At 38.2% G+C, this 19,212-nt stretch overlaps 1 protein-coding gene across 1 annotated transcript in view; it reads left to right on the forward strand.

Annotated features, from left to right (window-relative positions):
* Positions 1–19,212, forward strand: part of LOC100390990 (THO complex subunit 2-like) — a 129,955-nt gene that overhangs the window by 90,170 nt on the left and 20,573 nt on the right. Inside the window, exons 13-19 of the mRNA XM_054251608.2 lie at positions 7,580–7,621; positions 8,047–8,177; positions 8,280–8,381; positions 12,505–12,589; positions 14,042–14,135; positions 14,922–15,002; positions 16,921–17,017. Coding sequence (XP_054107583.2) covers positions 7,580–7,621; positions 8,047–8,177; positions 8,280–8,381; positions 12,505–12,589; positions 14,042–14,135; positions 14,922–15,002; positions 16,921–17,017 — 632 coding nt within the window. The remainder of the gene's footprint in view (positions 1–7,579; positions 7,622–8,046; positions 8,178–8,279; positions 8,382–12,504; positions 12,590–14,041; positions 14,136–14,921; positions 15,003–16,920; positions 17,018–19,212) is intronic.

A 19,212-nucleotide genomic window follows, 5' to 3' on the forward strand; every position in this document is an offset into this window, starting at 1 on the left:
AAGAATGTCGATGGTAGCTTGATTGGGATAGCATTGAATCTATAAATTACGTTGGGCAGTGTGGCCATTTTCATGGTACTGATTCTTCCTATCCATGAGCATGGAGTGTTTTTTCATTTGTTTTTGCCCTTCCTTATTTACTTGAGCAGTGGTTTGTAGTTCTCCTTGAAGACGTCGTTCACATTCCTTATAAGTTGTATTCCTAGGTATTTTATTCTCTTTGTAGCAATTGTGAATGGGAATTCACTCATGATTTGGCTCTCTGCTTGTCTATTATTGGTGAATGAGAATGCTTGTGATTTTTGCACGTTGATTGTGTATCCTGAGACTTTGCTGAAGTTGCTTATTAGCCAATGGAGATTTTGGGCTAAGACGATGGGGTTTTCTAAACATACAGTCGCGTCCTCTGCAAACAGAGACAGTTTGACTTTCTTCCTTCCTGTTTGAATACCCATTATTTCTTTCTCTTGACTGATTACCCTGGCCCAAACTTCCAATACTGTGTTGAACAGGAGTGGTGAGAGAGGGCATCCTTGTCTTGTGCCAGTTTTCAAAGGGAATGCTTCCAGCTTTTGCCCATGCACTATGATATTGGCTATGGGTTTGTCATAAATATGTCTTGTTATTTTGTGAGATGTTCTATCAATACCTAGTTTATTGAAAGTTTTTTACATGAACGGTGTTGAATTTTATCAAAGGCCTTTCTTGCATGTGTTGCGATAATCATTTGTTTCTTTGTTTTTTGTTGTTTTTTTTTTTGTTGTTGTTTTGTTTTTGCCATTGGTTGTGTTTCTGTGATGGATTACATTTATCGATTTGCATTTGTTGAACCAGCCTTGCATCCCAGGGATGAAGCCGACTTGATCGTTGTGGATAAGCTTTTTGATGTGCTGCTGGATTCGGTTTGCCAGTATTTTATTGAGTTTTTTCACATCGATGTTCATCAGGGACATTGGTGTGAAATTTTCTTTTTTTGTTGTGTCTCTGTCAGGTTTTGGTACCAAGATGATGATGACCTCATAAAATGAGTTTGGGAAGAGTCCCTCTTTTTTTGTTGTTTGGAATAGTTTCAGAAAGAATGTTACCAGCTCTTCTTTGTACCTCTGGTCAGATTTGGCTATGAATCCATCTGATCTTCGGCCTTGTGTGATTGGTGGCCTATTAATTACTGGCCAATTTCAGAACTTGTTATTGGTCTATTCAGGGATTTGACATCTTCCTGGGTTAGTATTGGGAGTTTGTATGTGTCCAGTAATTTATCCATTTCTTCTAGATTTTCTTGTTTATTTGTGTAGAGATGTTTATTGTCGTCTCAGATGGTAGTTTGTATTTCTGTGGGATCAGTGGTGATATCCCCTTATCATTTTTTATTGCATCTATTTGATTCTTCTCTCTTTTCTTCTTTGACTGCCGGTCTGTTTATTTTGTTGATCTTTTCAAAAAACCAGCTACTATCGGATTCATTGATGTTTTTTTTTTTTTTTTTTGAGGGTTTTTCTTGTCTCTGTCTCCTTCAGTTCTGCTCTGATCTTAGTTATTTCTTGTCTTCTGCTAGCTTTTGGATTCGTTTGCTCTTGCTTCTTTAGTTCTTTTCATTGTGATCTTAGAGTACTGATTTTAGATCTTTCCTGCTTTCTCCTCTGGACATTTAGTGCTATAAATTTCCCTCTAAACACCGCTTTAGCTGTGTCCCAGAGATTCTGGTACATTATGTCTTTGTTCTCATTGTTGTCAAATAACTTACTTATTTCTGCCTTAATTTCATTATTTATCCAGTAGTCATTCAGGAGCAGGTTGTTCAGTTTCCATGTGGTTGTGCAGTTCTGAGTGAGTTCCTTAATCCTGGGTTCTAATTTGACTGCACTGTGGTCTGAGAGACTGTCTGTTATTATTTCTGTTCTTTTACAGTTGCTCAGGAGTGTTTTACTCCCAATTGTGTGCTCAATTTTAGAATAAGTGTGATGTGGTGCTGAGAAGAATGTCTATTCTGTTGATTTGGGGTGGAGAGTCCTGTAGTTATCTATTAGGTGTGCTTTGTCCACAGCTGAGTTTAAGTCCCGAATATCCTCGTAAGTTTTCTGTCTTGTTGATCTGTGCGATACTGACTGTGGGGTATTAAAGTCTCCTGTTATTATTGTGTGGGAGTCTAAGTCTCTTTGTTAGTCTCTAAGAACTTGCTTTATGAATCTGGATGCTTCTGTATTGGGGGCATATATGTTTAGGGTAGTTAGCTCTTCTTTTTGCATTGACCTTTTAACCATTATGTAATGCCCTTCTTTGCTTTTTTATCTTTGTTGGTTTAAAGTCTGTTTTATCAGAGACTAGGATTTCAACCCCTGCTTTTTTTGCTTTCCGTGTGCGTGGTAAATCTTCCTTCATGTGTGTCTTGGCGCATGAGATGGGTCTCCTTTATACAGCACACTGATGGGTCTTGACTCGTTATCCAGTTTGCCAGTCTGTGTTACTTAATTGGGACATTTAGCCCATTTACACTTAAGGTTAATACCATTAGGTAAGAATTTGATCCTGTCATTGTGATGCTAGCTGGTTATTTTGCCTGCAGTTCCTTCATAGTATCAGTGGCCTTTACAATTTGGTATGTTTTTGCAGTGGCTGGTTCCGTGTTTTGCTTTCCATATTTAGTGCCTCCTTCAGGTGCTCTTGTAAGGTAGACCTGGTGGTGACAAAATCGGGTTCCGGGTTTTGCTTTCCATATTTAGTGCTTCCTTCGGGTGCTCTTGTAAGGCAGTCCTGGTGGTGACAGAATCTCTCAGCATTTGCTTGTCTGTGAAGAATTTTATTTTTCTTTCACTTACGAAGCTTAATTTTTCAGGATATTAAATTCTGGTTTGAAAGTTCTTCAAGAATGCTGAATATTGGCCTCATTCCCCTCTGGCTTGTAAGGTTTCTACAGAGAGATCCACTGTTAGTCTGATGGGCTTCCCTTTGTGGGTAACCCGACCTTTCTCTCTGGCTGCCCTTAACAATTTTTTCTGCATTTCAACCTTGGTTTATCTGATGATTGTGTGTCTTGGGGTTGCTCTTCTCGAGGGGTATGTTGGTGGTGTTCTCTTTATTTCCTTAATTTGAATGTTGGCCTGTCTTACTAGGTTGGGGAAGTTCTCCGGGATAATATCCTGCAGAGTGTTTTCCAATTTGGTTTCATTCTCCTCATCACTTTCGGGTATACCAACCAAATGTGGGTTTGGTCTTTTCACGTAGTCCCATATTTTTGGAGGGTTTGTTTGTTCCTTTTCATTCTCTTTTCTGTAATCTTGTCCTTACGCTTTATTGCATTATGTTGATCTTCACTCTCTGATATCCTTTCTTCTGCTTGATGGATTTGACTGTTGATACTTGTGTATGCTTCACGAAGTTCTTGTGCTGTGTTTTTCAGCTCCATCAGGTCATTTATGTTCTTCTCTAAACTGATTGTTCTATTTAGCAATTTGTTTTACCTTTTTTCAAGGTTCTTTGCTTCCTTGGATTGGGTTAGAAAATGCTCCTTTAGCTTGGAGGAGTTTGTTATTACCCACCTTCTGAAGCCTACTTCTGTCAATTTGAGAAACTCATTCTCTGTGCAGTTTTGTTTTCTTGCTGGCATGGAGTTGTGATCCTTTGGAGGAGAAGAGGCATTCTGGTTTTTGGAATTTTCAGCCATTTTTGGACTGGTTTTTCCTATCTTCGTGGATTTATCTACCTTTGGTCTTTGATGTTGTTGGCCTTCAGATGGGGTTTTTGTGTGGACGTCTTTTTGTTGATGTTGATGCTATTCCTTTCCGTTCGTTAGTTTCCTTCTAACGGGCCCCTCTGCTGCAGGTCTGCAGGAGTTTCCTGGAGGTTCACTCCAGATGCTGTTAGGCTGGGTATCACCAGTGGAGGCGGCAGAGCAGCAAAGATTGCTGCCTGTTCCTTCTTCTGGAAGCTTTGTCCAGAAGGGCACCCGCCTGATGCCAACCAGCGCTCTCCTGTATGAGATGTCTGTCAACTCCTGCTGAGGAGTAAGTCTGTCCCTTACTTAGTAGAGCTCGAGTGCCATGCTGGGAGATGTGCTGCTCCCTTCAGAGCTGGCAGGCAGGAACGTTTAAGTCTGCTGAACCTGCCTCCACAGCCATCCCTTCCCTCAGGTTCTGTGTCCCGGCGAGAGGGGAGTTTTATCTATAAGCCCCTGACTGGGGCTGCTGCCTTTCTTTCAGAGATGCCCTACCTAGAGAGCAGGAATCTAGAGAGGCAATCTGGCTATGGAGGCTTTGAGGCACTGCAGTGGGCTCTGCCCACGTTGAACTTCCCAGCAGTTTTGTTCACGCTCTGAGGGGAAAACTGCCTCAGTAATGGGAGATGCTTGTCCTCCCACCAAGCTTGAGCATCCCAGGTTGACTTCAGACTGCTGTGCTGGCAACAAGAATTTCAAGCCAGTGGATTTTAGCTTGCTGGGCTCCATGGGGATGGGATCTGCTGAGCTAGCCCACTTGGCTCCCTGGCTTCAGCCCCTCTTCCAGGGGAGTGAATGGTTCTGTCTCGCTGGTGTTCCAGGCGCCACTGGGGTATGAAAAACTTTTGTGGCTTGCTCAGTGTCTGCCCAAATGCACCCAGTTTTATGCTTGAAACCCAGGGCCCTGGCACCCGAGGGAATCTCCTGGTCTGCGGGTTGCAAAGACTATGGGAAAAGCTTAGTAACTTGGCGGGAATGCACTCTTCCTTATGGCACAGTCCGTCATGGCTTCCCTTGGCTAGGGGAGGGAGTTCCCCCACTCCTTGTGCTTCGCAGGTGAGGCAACACCCCACCCTGCTTTGGCTCTCTGTGGGCTGCACCCACTGTGTAACCAGTCCCAATGAGATAAGCTCGGTTCCTGAGTTGGAAATGTAGAAATCACCCGCCTTCTGCATTGATCTCGCTGGCAGCTGCAGACCAGAGCTGTTCCTCTTTGGCCATTTTGCCAGCCACCCACCAAATCTATGATTTCTGAGAGTTCATAGAAGTGACGCTGATGAAATTTAAACATGTTGCCAGGTTTCGGCAATTCTTACAGCTTTTCTTAACTTCCCCTTGACCTTCATAGACTGCAGTTTTTATTTTCGGTTTTCAAAGTCTTTTTTTTATTTTTTTCCTTTTTTTGAGCCGGATTTTTGCTCTGTTGCCCAGGCTGTAGCGTAGTGGTGTAATCCTGGCTCACTGCAGCTTCTGCCTCCAGGGTTCAAGAATTTCTCCTGCCTCAGCCTCCCGGGTAGCTAGGACTACAGGTGTACGCCACCACAGCCAGCTGATTTTTGTATTTTCGGTAGAGACAGGGTTTCACCATGTTGGTAAGGCTGGTCGTGAACTCCTAATCTCGTGATCTGCCCACCTCGGCCTCCTGAAGTGCTGGGATTACGCCACCACGGCTGCCCCAAGTACAGTTTTTGACCTTCAAGAGGTGTCAGCTTCTCAATGATAGGAACTCTTTTCATATTTGAATTCTCAGTGCCTGGAATGTAGTCAGTGAATGAGTGAATGCATGAATGTCTCTTGTTGGACCCCACCCCCGACCCTGTTTCTGTTTCCTTCCCATTTCTAGGTGAGTTTCAGTAAAACCTGGAGTATTATGTGAAAGGGGAGTCTTACAGTTCCTTCGAATTAAAAAGCAAATTAAACCAAAAGCATCAAGGGAGTAGAATGTATTTATTTTCCTACCAAACAAAAGAAAATTGCTTTTATTTGCATTTACCTCTTGATTTAATTTTGTACATTCTTGCTATAAATAGACTTTGATAGGAAGGCCTTTTATTGTTCTTGTAGGTGGTTTTATTTTGCTTCCCATATTTCTTTCCCCTTTTCAAATTTTCTTGCTTATGAATTCTCGAGAATTGACACATAGATGCTTGAAACTCATGAGGTACCTAGAAAGGGAATTAAGACAGCTTAGTAACTAAGAGAATGTTTCATTTCTGTGGGAACAAACTGTGTTTTGCTTTATTAGGTTTGTTTAAATTACAGTATACCAGGTAAGGATGAGCTTAACTGTCTTTATCCCTGACATAATGTATAATAAACCTAGTTTTTCCAATTAGAGGATACCTGTATTTTTGCTTCCCAGTGTACACCCAGTGTGCCACCAGAATTATGTGTGTGCCACGTCACCACCCCCAAACCAAACCACACCAAACCATCTGGCTTTTTTTCTGCCAGGCCACTCCTCTATAACCCAGTTCCTTCTTTACTTACCAGTATATATGTTGACTTAATAAATTGCTTCTGTGAAAGGAGTGATACCTTTCTAATCTGCCAATTAAAAACAAATTTAGAATATGTAGTTTCCCATAAAGGTAACATGGCAGGGCCTCAATTAGCGTTATGTGAAAATGTAGCATAACAGTTAGACTTTTCCTATGGTAACATCTACATGTTACAGAAATGTGAAAACGTATGCATACACAAAACACCCTATCTACCAAGAAAATAAGAAGCTTGTTATCTGCATATTAACTTTTCCCCTTTCTCATCTGTTACTAAGCTAAATCCTTGCCAGAAATCTAGATTGTCAGTAGTTGTCAGTACTTCGGTTGTCGTTTTGGCCTCAGCAGACTCCACCAACGGTCTCTCTGCTTATATTCAACCAAGTGTCATTCACTGTTTTTATTTTGAATTAACAGTCATCTTTGTCAAACATCACCTGAGGGGCCCATCTACAAATCTGCAAATTGTTTATGTACTATGGACCCAGGATTTTTCATTTAGTCTGTACAATTTAGGCAATGGTTTTATCTTTGTTAGTAATGCTTTTCATATTTTCGGCTTATCTTTCAGTCAGGACTTTGGGAGTGGTGAATTAAGAGATAGATTTAAATTTCTTCATGTTTAATTTGGGCTTTGTTTTTGCATATTTTTTTGCTTTAATGTTTGATTATACTAATTCTGTAGAAGAAAAATAAAAATCTCTGGATGGAAAAATGCAAATGTGTTATAATGAGGTTATGGTGCTGGCCTCAGTTTTTTTTTTTTTTTTTTTTTTTTTTTTTGAGTGAGAGTTTTGCTCTTGTTGCCCAGGCGGGAGTGCAATGGCACGATCTTCGGCTAATTGCAACCTCCGTCTCCTGGGTTCCAGCAATTCTGCTGCCTCAGCCTCCCGAGTAGCTGGGACTACAGGTGCCCACCACCACACCGAGCTAACTCTTGTCGTTGGAGTAGAGATGGGGTTTCGCCACGTTGGCCAGCCTGGTCTTGAACTCCTGACCTCAGGTGATCTGCCCACCTTGGCCTCCCAAAGTACTGGAATTACAGGCCTGAGGCACCACACCCGGCCCTGGCTACAATTTTACAATACATACTTAGATCAATTTTAGGGGGCTTTGGTTTGATAGATTGAGAAAATAATTGGTCTATAAAAATTGACATTTAAAATTCATGGATGTTAATTATGATTTGGAGGTTAGAAACAAAAGTTAAAAGGTTAACAGGCTATATTTAAAATCTACATATTTCTAAAAATAAGAACAATTTACAACCATGTGCAAATTAAATTTTTTTCAAATTAGAAACTAAATTGTGACAGCGTAATGTTAACCTTTTTGCATTTTATTAATTTCTTTTTTTAAATTGTAGTTTCAGTCTGATGGAAGCAAACAAGAAGATAAAGAAAAAGCGGTAAGAGATTAGAAAAATCCAATAATGTGTCTAATGTTAGGCTTGGTACAGTATACTACAAGTTTTACTGTGAACAAGCTTTAATTATCTGAGTAATTGTTTTATACTGTAGATGCTGATTATAGCTTTTGGCAGCTTATGCAAAGTTATCTTTTAAGATTAACATTTCTTTCCCCTGAGGATCAGTATATTGAAAAAGGAAGAGAGATAAAAGTTCATCATTCCTTTGCTACCCCTTTCTTTATCCCATTGATGTCTTAGATGAAGAAACATAGATAAGCATTGTGAAAAGGTTGGGTGAGGAATGGGATATTGTGTGTTATGAGATTAAGAAATGGTAATTTTCCCAAGGCTGTCATAAATTTATTGTTGGATCCTATTAATATGGGCCTCTTACTGAAATAACTTTTCCTTTTTTCTTTTAGGAAGTTATCCTTAGCTGCTTGCTTAGCATTACTGACCAGGTACTACTTCCATCTCTTTCTCTGATGGACTGCAATGCCTGTATGTCTGAGGAACTATGGGGAATGTTTAAAACATTTCCATATCAGCATAGGTAAATACATATTATTTTCGTATTTTAAACTACTAGTAATTCTAGTATGCTAACCTCTAAGTGTTTAACTTTCCCTAATTCTTCATCTCATCATTTTTTAAGATACCGTCTGTATGGCCAGTGGAAGAATGAAACTTATAACAGCCACCCACTTTTAGTAAAAGTTAAGGCTCAAACAATAGACAGAGCCAAATATATCATGAAGTAAGTTTTTATTTATTTATTTCTTATATTAATCTAATTTATTTCTGGCTCTGATTTACTTTCTTTCCGCTAGCTCATCTGAGCCTCATTTTTGAGAAAGCCTATGTGTTGTGAGTGGTATAGCTGATTTATGTACTATAGACAGAATGACTATTAATTGTGGTTTTAGCTATATTTGACTACCAAGTTTTCATTGTTGTCATGTTTGCATATGGATAAAAATCTAATGAAAATCCCTTTTAATGCATGCATCATATTATAGGATGAGAGTTTTGTTTTGTTTTTTCCTAAGGACAGCCTGCTGTGGTCTTTGCTCAATACATTTAGTGATTTGTGCAAGATAGTCAAAGTTCTAGCAATTTCTTCTGCTGAAAGTTACCATAATATTTTTTAATCTGTTAGGAAGAACTAATGCAATTATGCAGAATTATTTCCATAGGGAGTCAACTTTTGAGAAATTAAAAATATATATATATTGTATGCTTTTATTTTCATATCATTAAAAATATGAGTGATGTTCTACTTCCCAGTAGATTATTTGAAGTTTAATTATGAAAATCATATACTTCAGATTAGTATCAGTTTAGATACTTAATTACACTGCTGTATTGAAAGTGTTTTCAACGAGGGTAATGTCAGTTGCCATTCCTTTTGTAAATTCATAGCAGTGGTATGGTTACTCTAATTAAAAGTAGTTCGATTTCTAGTTTATCTATATTTAACAGTGTGTAATGTCTGTTAAATGCTGTCCTTGCCCAGTGATAATGTTTCTGGTCACAGTCTACTGGGAAAACAGACATGTGCATAATTACAATCTAGTTTTTTTTTTTTTTTTTTCTGTGAGCGTATGGATTATATTGAAACAATCTAGTACAATAGGTGCTGTTACATAGGATGAATAAAGTGCTGTGGGAGGATAGATGAGAGTAAATGATTTTACTTGGGGGATTTTTGGCAGGAGACGATATTAGATATGAAAGAGTTTCTGGACTAAAGAGTTCTCCAGGTACAGTTTCTAGCTTAACCACAACAGCTAATATTTAGGGAGCTATTACTATACGTGCCCAGTATTAAGCTAAGTGCTCTACATGGATTGTTTGATAATAATATTTAAGCATTATTGAATCCCTTGAATCTGTCTCATCTACGATCCCTACCACCAGTACCTTAGTTCTTTTATCTGGTGCATTACAGTGATTTGTATATTCTCATACTAAAAATCATTTGGTGACTGACTTTACCTGAAGGTTTATGTTAAGCTTTATGACATAGTGGTTGTCCCTGATTTGTCTCTCCCTGCATCTAACCTCCTTTCCTGCCAATTCTACTTCCAGATGTACTGAGTCTACTTATGTTTCCCTGACTGTACCACTGTCTCCTTAGCTTTCTTCCCTTGTGTGTCCTTTTTGTTTCCTCTGTTTGTACAGGTCTTCCCTTCCCTTCCTTTCCCGCTTTCCCTCTGGTGACCTCATTCTTGGAGAGTGAGCTCCAGTGTTACTTCCAGTGAAGGCTCCCCTAGCATATACTGCCAAACACAATGGATCTTTATTTCCACCACTATTCTTTGTTCATATAGTGTTATCATACCTGTAGGTACATTGCTGCATTGCTATTATTATTTTTCTTTTTTAACTATCTAATATTTTGAAGAGTTTATATGATTACATGGTTTAAATTTCAGTAAATAAGGTATACAATACATACAGCAGAAAGTCTCACCCCATCCTACAGCTACTCAGTTCTTCCCCCCACCCCGTAAAAAGTAGCCATTATTTAGTCTGTTATATATCCTTCCAGATATTTTTATGTACATACATGCCAATACAAATATATTATCCCCCTCTTCTTCTTATTATTATCATTATGTTAATATTGTTTATTCCTTGTGAAGTTGGGACCTCACTCTGTTGCCCAGGCGGGTTTCAAACTCCTGGCCTCAAGTTATCCTTCCACCTTGATCTCCCAGTGTTTGGGTTACAGATAGGAGCCACTACATCCCAGCCACCTTTTATTTATTTATTTTTATTTGTTTGTTTGCTTATTTCTTTATTTTTGAGATGGAGTCATGCTTTGTCACCCAGGCTGGAGTGCAGTGGCACGATCTTGGCTCACTGCAAACTCCGCCTCCCGGATTCAAGCAGTTCTCTGCCTCAGCCTCCCAAGTAGCTGGGATTACAGGTGCCCGCTACCATGCCTGGGTAATTTTTGTATTTTTGGTAGAGATGGAGTTTCATCATCTTGGCCAGGCTTGTCTTGATCTCCTGACCTTGTGACCCACCCGCCTTGGCCTCCTAAAGTGCTGGGATAATAGGCGTGAGCCACTGCACCCAGCCTCATCCTTGTATTTCCATGCTTGACCTTAGCCAGAAGACTGATACACAGTCGTCCTTGTATTTCTAATGCTTAGTCCTTTGACTGTCATCGTAGGCATTAATATGAATGAATGAATGAATAAAATATAATTTACTATAGAATAATATGTGCAGAATTTTTAATATATTTGGATTTTTGTTATATTTGTAACTATTTTACCAGGCTTAAACAACACGATTTTGTTACTGTTCAGAGTTTTTAGATTGAGCATATAATGTATTAATTTATCACTTGAAGAATTTTGTGAGTTTTGAATACCATTTAAAACGAGCTTGCTATAGGGCATTTAATAATTCTCTCCTTGTTTTTTTGAGACCGAGTTTCACTCTTGTTACCCAGGCTGGAGTGCAATGGCGCCATCTCGGCTCACTGCAACCTCTGCCTCCTGGGTTCAGGCAATTCTTCTGCCTCCGCCTCCTTAGTAGCTGGGATTACAAGCATGGGCCACCATGCCCAGCTAATTTTTTTGTATTTTTAGTAGAGGCGGGGTTTCACCATGTGGACCAGGATGGTCTCGATCTCTTGACCTCGTGATCCACCCGCCTCGGCCCCCCAAAGTGTTGGGATTACAGGTGTGAGCTAATAATTCTTTCTACAAATATTTATGGTATTCCATATGGCAGACACTGGTAGCCTGAGGAGAAGGCAAAGACAAGAAAATATTTCTTTCTTTTTTTTTTTGTTTTGTTTTGTTTTGTTTGTCTCTCCAGGGGATGGAGGCAGAAGGGAATGGAATAAAAAACAGAGAGGAGGGGTTGGCCTTGGCAAGTAGAGGGTAGGGATCTGAAATACTGGGGTTAGAAATAGGGACAGGTAGTGATAAGTTGCAAGTTTGAACAAAATGCTGTATAGCTAACGTTTAGTGGTCTCTCTTTCTGTGAAACAGAAGAAACTGGGATATGGAGAGCTGGAAAGAGAAACAGTTGACGATGAAATAATTTTGATTGATGGGGCCAGTTTTGTCATAAGAAATTAATTATAGCAAGTTTGTGACTTGGAGAATGGTCACATTTCCTGAATTGTAAACTGAATTTATAATTTACTTCATTATATTTTCATCCTAGAAAGCTTCCTTACTGTCACTAGTAGCCATTTCAAGTCTCTACATTTATTATGTATTAATCTCATCACAGGCATTTAGGATTCGGTGTAATAATTGTTTTGAACTGTAATAATTCATAGATATAAATTTGAATAATGAGCAAAGGAAGAAATAAAAAGAAAGGAGTAGAATTTAGCTTCAAACTAATTGTTTTCCTTGACTATGAAAAGCAAATAACTTTACATATTGAGGAATGCAGCATGAGCTATTACTCTGTTCAAGTCACTGAGCCAGATGGCATGAGGCATTTCATTGCATGACACCAAATTTGATCTCTTAATCCCTAAACTGATAAATGAGTCCTCCTAAATCTGAAATAATTTTGATCGTTTGTAAGAGGAGTTATATGTACTTATAGAGTACATTAAGAGTTTTACTGATTATTAGACTATTACTATAAAGTTGAAATGTGTATTTTGTAAATGGTAAGCATTTAATATAAAGTCTCAATACTCTCGGGGAGAATCTCTAACCAAAATAGCCCAAACCCTGCCATAAAGGATATGATGAATGTGGTCATTTACATGAATCCATTTTGAATAGTTGGGGAATAATTGGTTTTTTCCTCCACTATGATGTAACACAGCCATCTGCATTACAAGGAATGTTACTTAAGATGATCCCTGCCACCTGTTTCTTCCTTTGTAGGCGCCTAACGAAGGAAAATGTGGAGGCTTCTGGAAGACAAATTGGGAAGCTGAGCCACAGCAATCCAGCTATTTTGTTTGATTATGTATGTTTTGAGGTTAATATTATTTTAAGGGATTTTTCTTTTTGTTGTCTTTAAATCAGCATGAGTGGAAGTTAGAAAATGTAGTATTGTAAGGTTATGCTAAAAAGAAAATTATTTAACACATGGTGTATTTAACACATTGATCTATATTTTCTATTAATAGTAGACAGTATAAGCTTATTTTGTACACCACATTGTGATTTCTAGAAGCCTTACTTGTTGAATTTAGTTTTTAGAAACATTCAAATAACATTTCATTGTGATTGATACATAATACTAGTACTTAAATATTTAGACATTTCTTTTTTTTTTTTTTTTTTGAGATGAAATCTTGCTCTTGTCACCCAGGCTGGAGTGCAGCAGTGGCATGATTTCAGCTCACCACAACCTGCACCTCCTGGGTTCAAGCAATTCTCCCACCTCAGCCTCCTGAGTACTTGGGATTATAGGTGTGTGCCACTGCACACGGCTAATTTTTTTTTGTATTTTTCGTAGAGAAGGGGTTTCACCATGTTGGCCAGGCTGGTCTTGAACTCCTGACTTTGGGTATTCTGCCTGCTTTGGCCTTCTAAAGTGCTAGAATTAATAGGCATGAGCCACCACGCCTAGCCAATATTTAGAGATTTCTAAAACACATGAGAGAGACTATACTCTTTCATTCCAGAATTCAGTTTTGGACCAACTGGAATGATTTCCTTTTTTAACTTTTCCTTTAAGCTTCAGGGGGTACATGTGCAGGTTTATTACATGTATATATTGCATAATGCTGGGGTTGGGGCTTCTATTGAACCCTTCACCAAATAGTGAGCATAGTACCCAATAGGTAGTTTTCAAACCTTGCCCCACTGCCCCCCTTACTTTCAGAGTCCCCAGTGTCTTTCTGTCTTTATGTGCGTGCATACCCATAGTAAAGTTTCAGGATACAAAATTAACATACAAAAATCAGTAACATTCTACACACCAAATAATGTTCAAGTTGAAAACCAAATCAAGAGCACAACCTATTAACAGTAGCCACAAAAAAGGTACCAGGAGATACATCTAACCAAGAGGTGAAAGATTTCTACTAGAACTATAAATCACTGATGATAGAAATCATAGTAATACAAGCAAATGGAAAGACATTTCATGCTCTTGGATTGGAAGAATCAATATAGTTAAAATATTCCATGCTGCCCAAAAGAATCTGCAGATTCATTGCAATTCCAAATTACCACTGTCATTTTTTTCATAGAATTGGGATTTTTTTCCTAACTGAAAAATGTAGCCTAAGAAAATGTTCTCTAAGGCAATGACACAATAGTAATTTCTGTATAAATATGAAGTGATCGGAAACCACTTTAATTATAAACATTATTTCTTTTGAAAAATGAAGCGTAGCTGTTACTTAGTTGGTACAGTAGAAATCCTCTGATTAGTTAATGCCTTCTATTGTTTGTCGCCATTTTCCAGATCTTGTCGCAAATACAGAAGTATGATAACTTAGTAACACCTGTAGTAGTTTCATTGAAATACCTCACTTCATTGAATTATGATGTTTTGGCCTGTATCCTTTAAATTGAAGTAATATGTAGATTTCATATTTAATATATAGTGTGGTAAATGTTTTATTTTCATTCTGTTTTCCTTTAGTAACCATCTGAGGTTGATTCAGATGGCTGATCTGAAGTTTGATCAGTCTGTGTGTGTGTGTGTGTGTGTGTGTGTGTGTGTGTGTGTGTGTCTGTTTGTCTTTGTGTTGTATAAAGGGAGACATGTTAGGCTCACCAAGCATTGTTTTTTTTTTTTTTTTTGTGAGACAGAGTTTTGCTCTGTCACCCACACTGGAGTGCAGTGGCACGATCTCAGCTCACTGCAACCTCTCCTCCCGGGTTCAAGCAAGCCTCAGCTTCCCAAGTATCTGGGATTACAGGCGTGTGCCACCGCACTTGGCTAATTTTTGTGTTTTTAGTAGAGATGGGGTTTCGCCAGGTTGGCCAGTGTGATGTCGAACACCTGACCTCAAGTGATCCACCCACCTTGGTCTCCCAAAGTGCATGAGCCACTGTACCCAGGTGGCTTACCAGACATCTTGTTATTGATGGAATCTATCTTGATTGCTGAAAGATGGAAAGGAGGCTAAAGAAGAGATGTTGGTACTACAGTGAGTGTATTTTTCAGTAATTTGTTTTAGCAACATCCCTGGTCTTAAAAAAAAAAAAAAAAAAAAAAAAAAAAAAAAAGAACAGTAATTTGTAACGACCAACAGTTTTGCCCCTAAGATGTGGCATATTTGTTTTAAGGGTCTTTATTAGAGATGTAATGACTTAGTTTTTTTCTTAATATATGAAAGATTGTATCATTGAAGCTTTAGCTAATCCAGAAAAGGAAAGAATGAAACATGATGACACAACCATCTCAAGCTGGCTTCAGAGTAAGTATTTTTATTTTTTGAAAGATGAAATTATCATCTGTGGTAACTGCCATGTTATGTATTTTATTATCTATGCGTAGAGACTTTTATAAGCCTATTTGTCAAGAGTTGTTGAGAATATCCAGCTACTAAGCTCGTTCTTTAGAGCCCTCGGCTATGTAAGGAGGTTGATACAGTTCTTATTTATTTTCCTAACTTGATAGACCGTTATTGACTCTGCTATCAGAGTCAATTTGGATAAGCATTACTGGTGAGGTAAAATCTCCTTCATTTTATTTTATTTTAAATTTATTTTATTGTTTTGAGACGAGGTCTCACTCTGTGGTCCAGGCTAGAGTGCAGTGGTGCTATCTCAGCTCACTGCAGCCTCTGCTTCCCAGGTTCTAGTACCTCTCCTGCCTCGGCCTTCTGAGTAGCTGGGATTACAGGTATGTGTCACCACACCCAGCTAATTTTTGTATTGTCAGTTGAGATGGGGTTTCACTATGTTGGCCAGGCCAGTCTTGAACTCCTGACCTTAAGTGATCTGCCTACCTCGGCCTCCCAAAGTGCTGGGATAACAGGCGCGAGCCACTGCACCTAGCTGAAAATCTCCTTTCTAACTAACATTATTTTATAGAAGTTGATCTTACGGGAGTTAGTCTCATTTCTTCCCATTCCATCCTGAGGTTCCAGTCATCTTAAAAGAGCAAAAACTTGACTTAGTTTAACCAAAAAAACTAACCACATTTCTTTTAAATTGTTGTACCTTTGGTTTCTAGCAGCCAGTTCCCTTCCTTTCGACTTATTGTATCTGATAGTGGAGTCTTGCAGTGGCTCCCCATTGTCCTTTAAAGTCCGAAATGTTTAATAAGTCATACAAGTAAGTTCTTTTGAAGTCAGGTCCTTTTGCACTATTCTAGCCTCATCTTTTCCCTGCTTCCCGATATTCTGGATTTCATTAATGCTGAACTTCTTGTACTTTCCATGACCTTTTGCCCATTATTCACTTGACTTGGAATACCCTTCATGGCCCACTCCATGTTCTGTTTATTCTTTAGATTTCAGCTTTGAGGTCACTTCCTCTGGAAAGCTTTTTCTGTTAATGCTCCCACCCACCAGTCTGAATTAGGAGCTCCACTTTTGTATTCCCATGGAGCCTTTTGCTCATCATATCTATTTGTCTACTTTTTTGTATCTTCCTTTAGACTCAGCTCCTTGAGGGCAGGACTTGCGTTTTTGTCCAGGATCATTTAGGTGCTTAACAGATAGTTGTGGAATAGGCTGCGGAGTACTTGACTTTACTAGAATCTCCTGCTCTTGTATTGGCTGGGGTTCCCTCCCTATTCATACCTATGAACAAGTTACATGGTATGATAAGGACCGTTGGTTAAAATTGGTCTCTTGTCTGCTTCTAGGTCTGGTAATACTTTACTTATTTTCTTGCACCTCCACAACTAGTAGCATGTTCCTAGAAAAAAAAGAGATTTTTTTTTTCTTGACTCACATTCAGGGGACTGGCGTTTTGTCATTTATTCAAGCTTACTGAGTGATCTGCAAGATTTTCTTATGTCTTAGTTTCACAAACTCTGGAATCAGGCTGTAAAGATTTGACTTACTGCTCTACTTCGTACTATGTGACTGTGAGCAAGCTACATGACATATCTGTTCTGAATTTGCCTCATCAATAGGTTATACCAACCTGAGATAATAGTTGCAAGGGTTAAATGAGATAACCATTATAAAGTGCTTGGTACAATGCTTGACATATATCTATGCTCAGTAAATACTGGTTATTGTTACTATTATGAAACTCCATTCAACAGCATCAGCAATACAATTATTCCTACCTCATTTTGTTTTAGAAGTTTAGTTGAAGAACTGATATTTGTGCATTTTGTTTTATGACTTGTTTGTACTCCTTTTTTATTTCATATAGGTCTGGCTAATTTCTGTGGTGCAGTTTTTCATAAATATCCAATTGATCTTGCCGGCCTTCTTCAGTATGTTGTCAATCAGCTAAAGGCGGGTAAAAGGTATTCATAGCAAATTATACTTACTAAAATTAAATAGAGTACTTTTATTGGTTTGGGAGTATTGAGACTCCTATTATCCTGAAAGACTTCCTACTTGTTGGTTGTAGGCTGAAGTAGAATAGTTGCTCACTTATTTACATGAAATTCTTTAGTTAAATGATAACTTAATACATAGACACCTTTTTTCATGAATAAATATAATATTTGGCTATATAAGTTAACGCACTAAAAGTATACTTTGATTTTTTTTTGACTGCCTATTAGGCTTTTGAGTAAATGGCTAATGTAATATATTGTGTGTCTTGTATGACAAAACATACTGCACGAGGTCTGTATGCAGTAATTGACCTGCATATCATGTTGAGCATCTAGTAGGAACATATTTATTTGAGGGTGTACATAATACTTTTAAAGCATAATTTTTGAATTTGGGTTTTAGAGATACATAAGACTTCCGTATCTTTTGGACGGTGTCTTCTTTTCTTTATAAATACTGAAGTTTATTTTATTTTAAGCCAATATCAGTGCTTAGAGTTTGAATTAGTATGTGTGTATGTTAAACCTCATGAGAAGTAGACTGACTTGAATCAAAGAACCTAAAATCGTTTTCAGAAAAATGAGAACACATGGACACAGAAAGGGGAGTACTAAACATTGGGGTCTATTGGGGGGAAAAGGGGAGGGCCAGTGGGAGGGGGAGGTGGGGAGGGATAGCCTGGGGAGAAATGCCAAATGTGGGTGAAGGGGAGAAGAAAAGCAAAGCACACTGCCATGTGTGTACCTAAGCAACTGTCTTGCATGCTCTGCTCATGTACCCCAAAACCTATAATCCAATAAAAAATTAAAAAAAAAAAAAAGCTTTCTGGTAAAAAGCAAACAAAAAATTAAAAACTATTTATTGACAGACTCTTACTGTGGCATATGGAAAACTTAAAAAAACATTTAAACTTAAAATTGTATCGGCACATCCCTTATGCTCATCTCTCTGCCATTTCTATATATTTTTATTCTTCTTTGTCTTTAGGCCAGCAGAACATACATTATTTTTTAATCTATAACTCAGCTTTCTGTACTGTGAGTACAGTGTTTGTGGCCATCTAAGTGAAACACAGTTTAAGGGAAAAATAAACTTTCATTGGTACTTATATACTACTTTTCATCAGGGCTATCTTAAAAAAGAAAAACTAAGGAAAACAAGGGACAAGGCAAGTTGAGAGAACACTTAGGAATCTTAGAAAATGGTTCCTTCATCTGTTAGCTTGTGTGATGAGTATGTCTAACTTTACCTTTGGAAAAACATCTGTATTTTTTAGGAAAGAATGTTTTTACTTTGTTTAGATTAACTAAAGAAGATCTTAGAGGACATAAGGTATTGTTTCCCTTGGTAGTCCTAAACTTTGAAGATTAAAAAACATAACTGTTGGCATATTACTGAAAACTGTGCTTCAGACTGGCCACTAAATTGTCATCTTTGGCTCAGATACTACAACTTAGAACTTCTTTTTTTCCTTCCTTCCCTGCCTCTCTTCCAATGTATGTAGATGTATGTGGCCATGCTGCATCTTTGTCCCTTTTTAGTAAGCGGATTATTAAGAAATGGCTCTATGCCATCAAAAACACTTTGGCCCTCCTGTATTGGAGGAGAAAAACCATGCTATGAAGGACTTTATTGGGTCAACGAATAAAATGAAATATGAATGGTAGAGTAAAGTATTGTATCAGCGTTAGATTTATTAAAATCGATAACTTGTGGTTATGTAAGAGAATAGCTCTCTTAGGAAATGCAGTCTTAGAAATTTTAGGGGTGCAAGAGGCCATGATGTAAATAATTTTCCCTCAAATGATTAAAAAATTCAGTGTGTGACTATGTATGTAGAGAGGGGCTTCAGAGAGGGAGAGAAAATGCAAATGATAAAGCAAGCAGGATTAAAAATGTTACTAGGTGAAGTTGAGGTAAAGGATATATGGGTGAGCTTTATACTGTTTTTATTTTTCCATCCTATTAGTAAATTTGAAATTATCTCCAAGTAAAAGTTAAACATACACATCAAATATTTGAAAATATAGTTCTCGGAATGTGGTTCCTTAAAAACTGCTTCAGCCTCTTCCCCTATATTCGTATGCAAATAATTTAGGAATTCTCAGTATTTTAATTACAGTATATTATTTTTTATATTTGAAGTTCTAACTGTAGA

The sequence above is a fragment of the Callithrix jacchus genome, chromosome Y (assembly GCF_049354715.1).
Source record: "Callithrix jacchus isolate 240 chromosome Y, calJac240_pri, whole genome shotgun sequence".
NCBI lineage: Eukaryota > Metazoa > Chordata > Mammalia > Primates > Cebidae > Callithrix > Callithrix jacchus.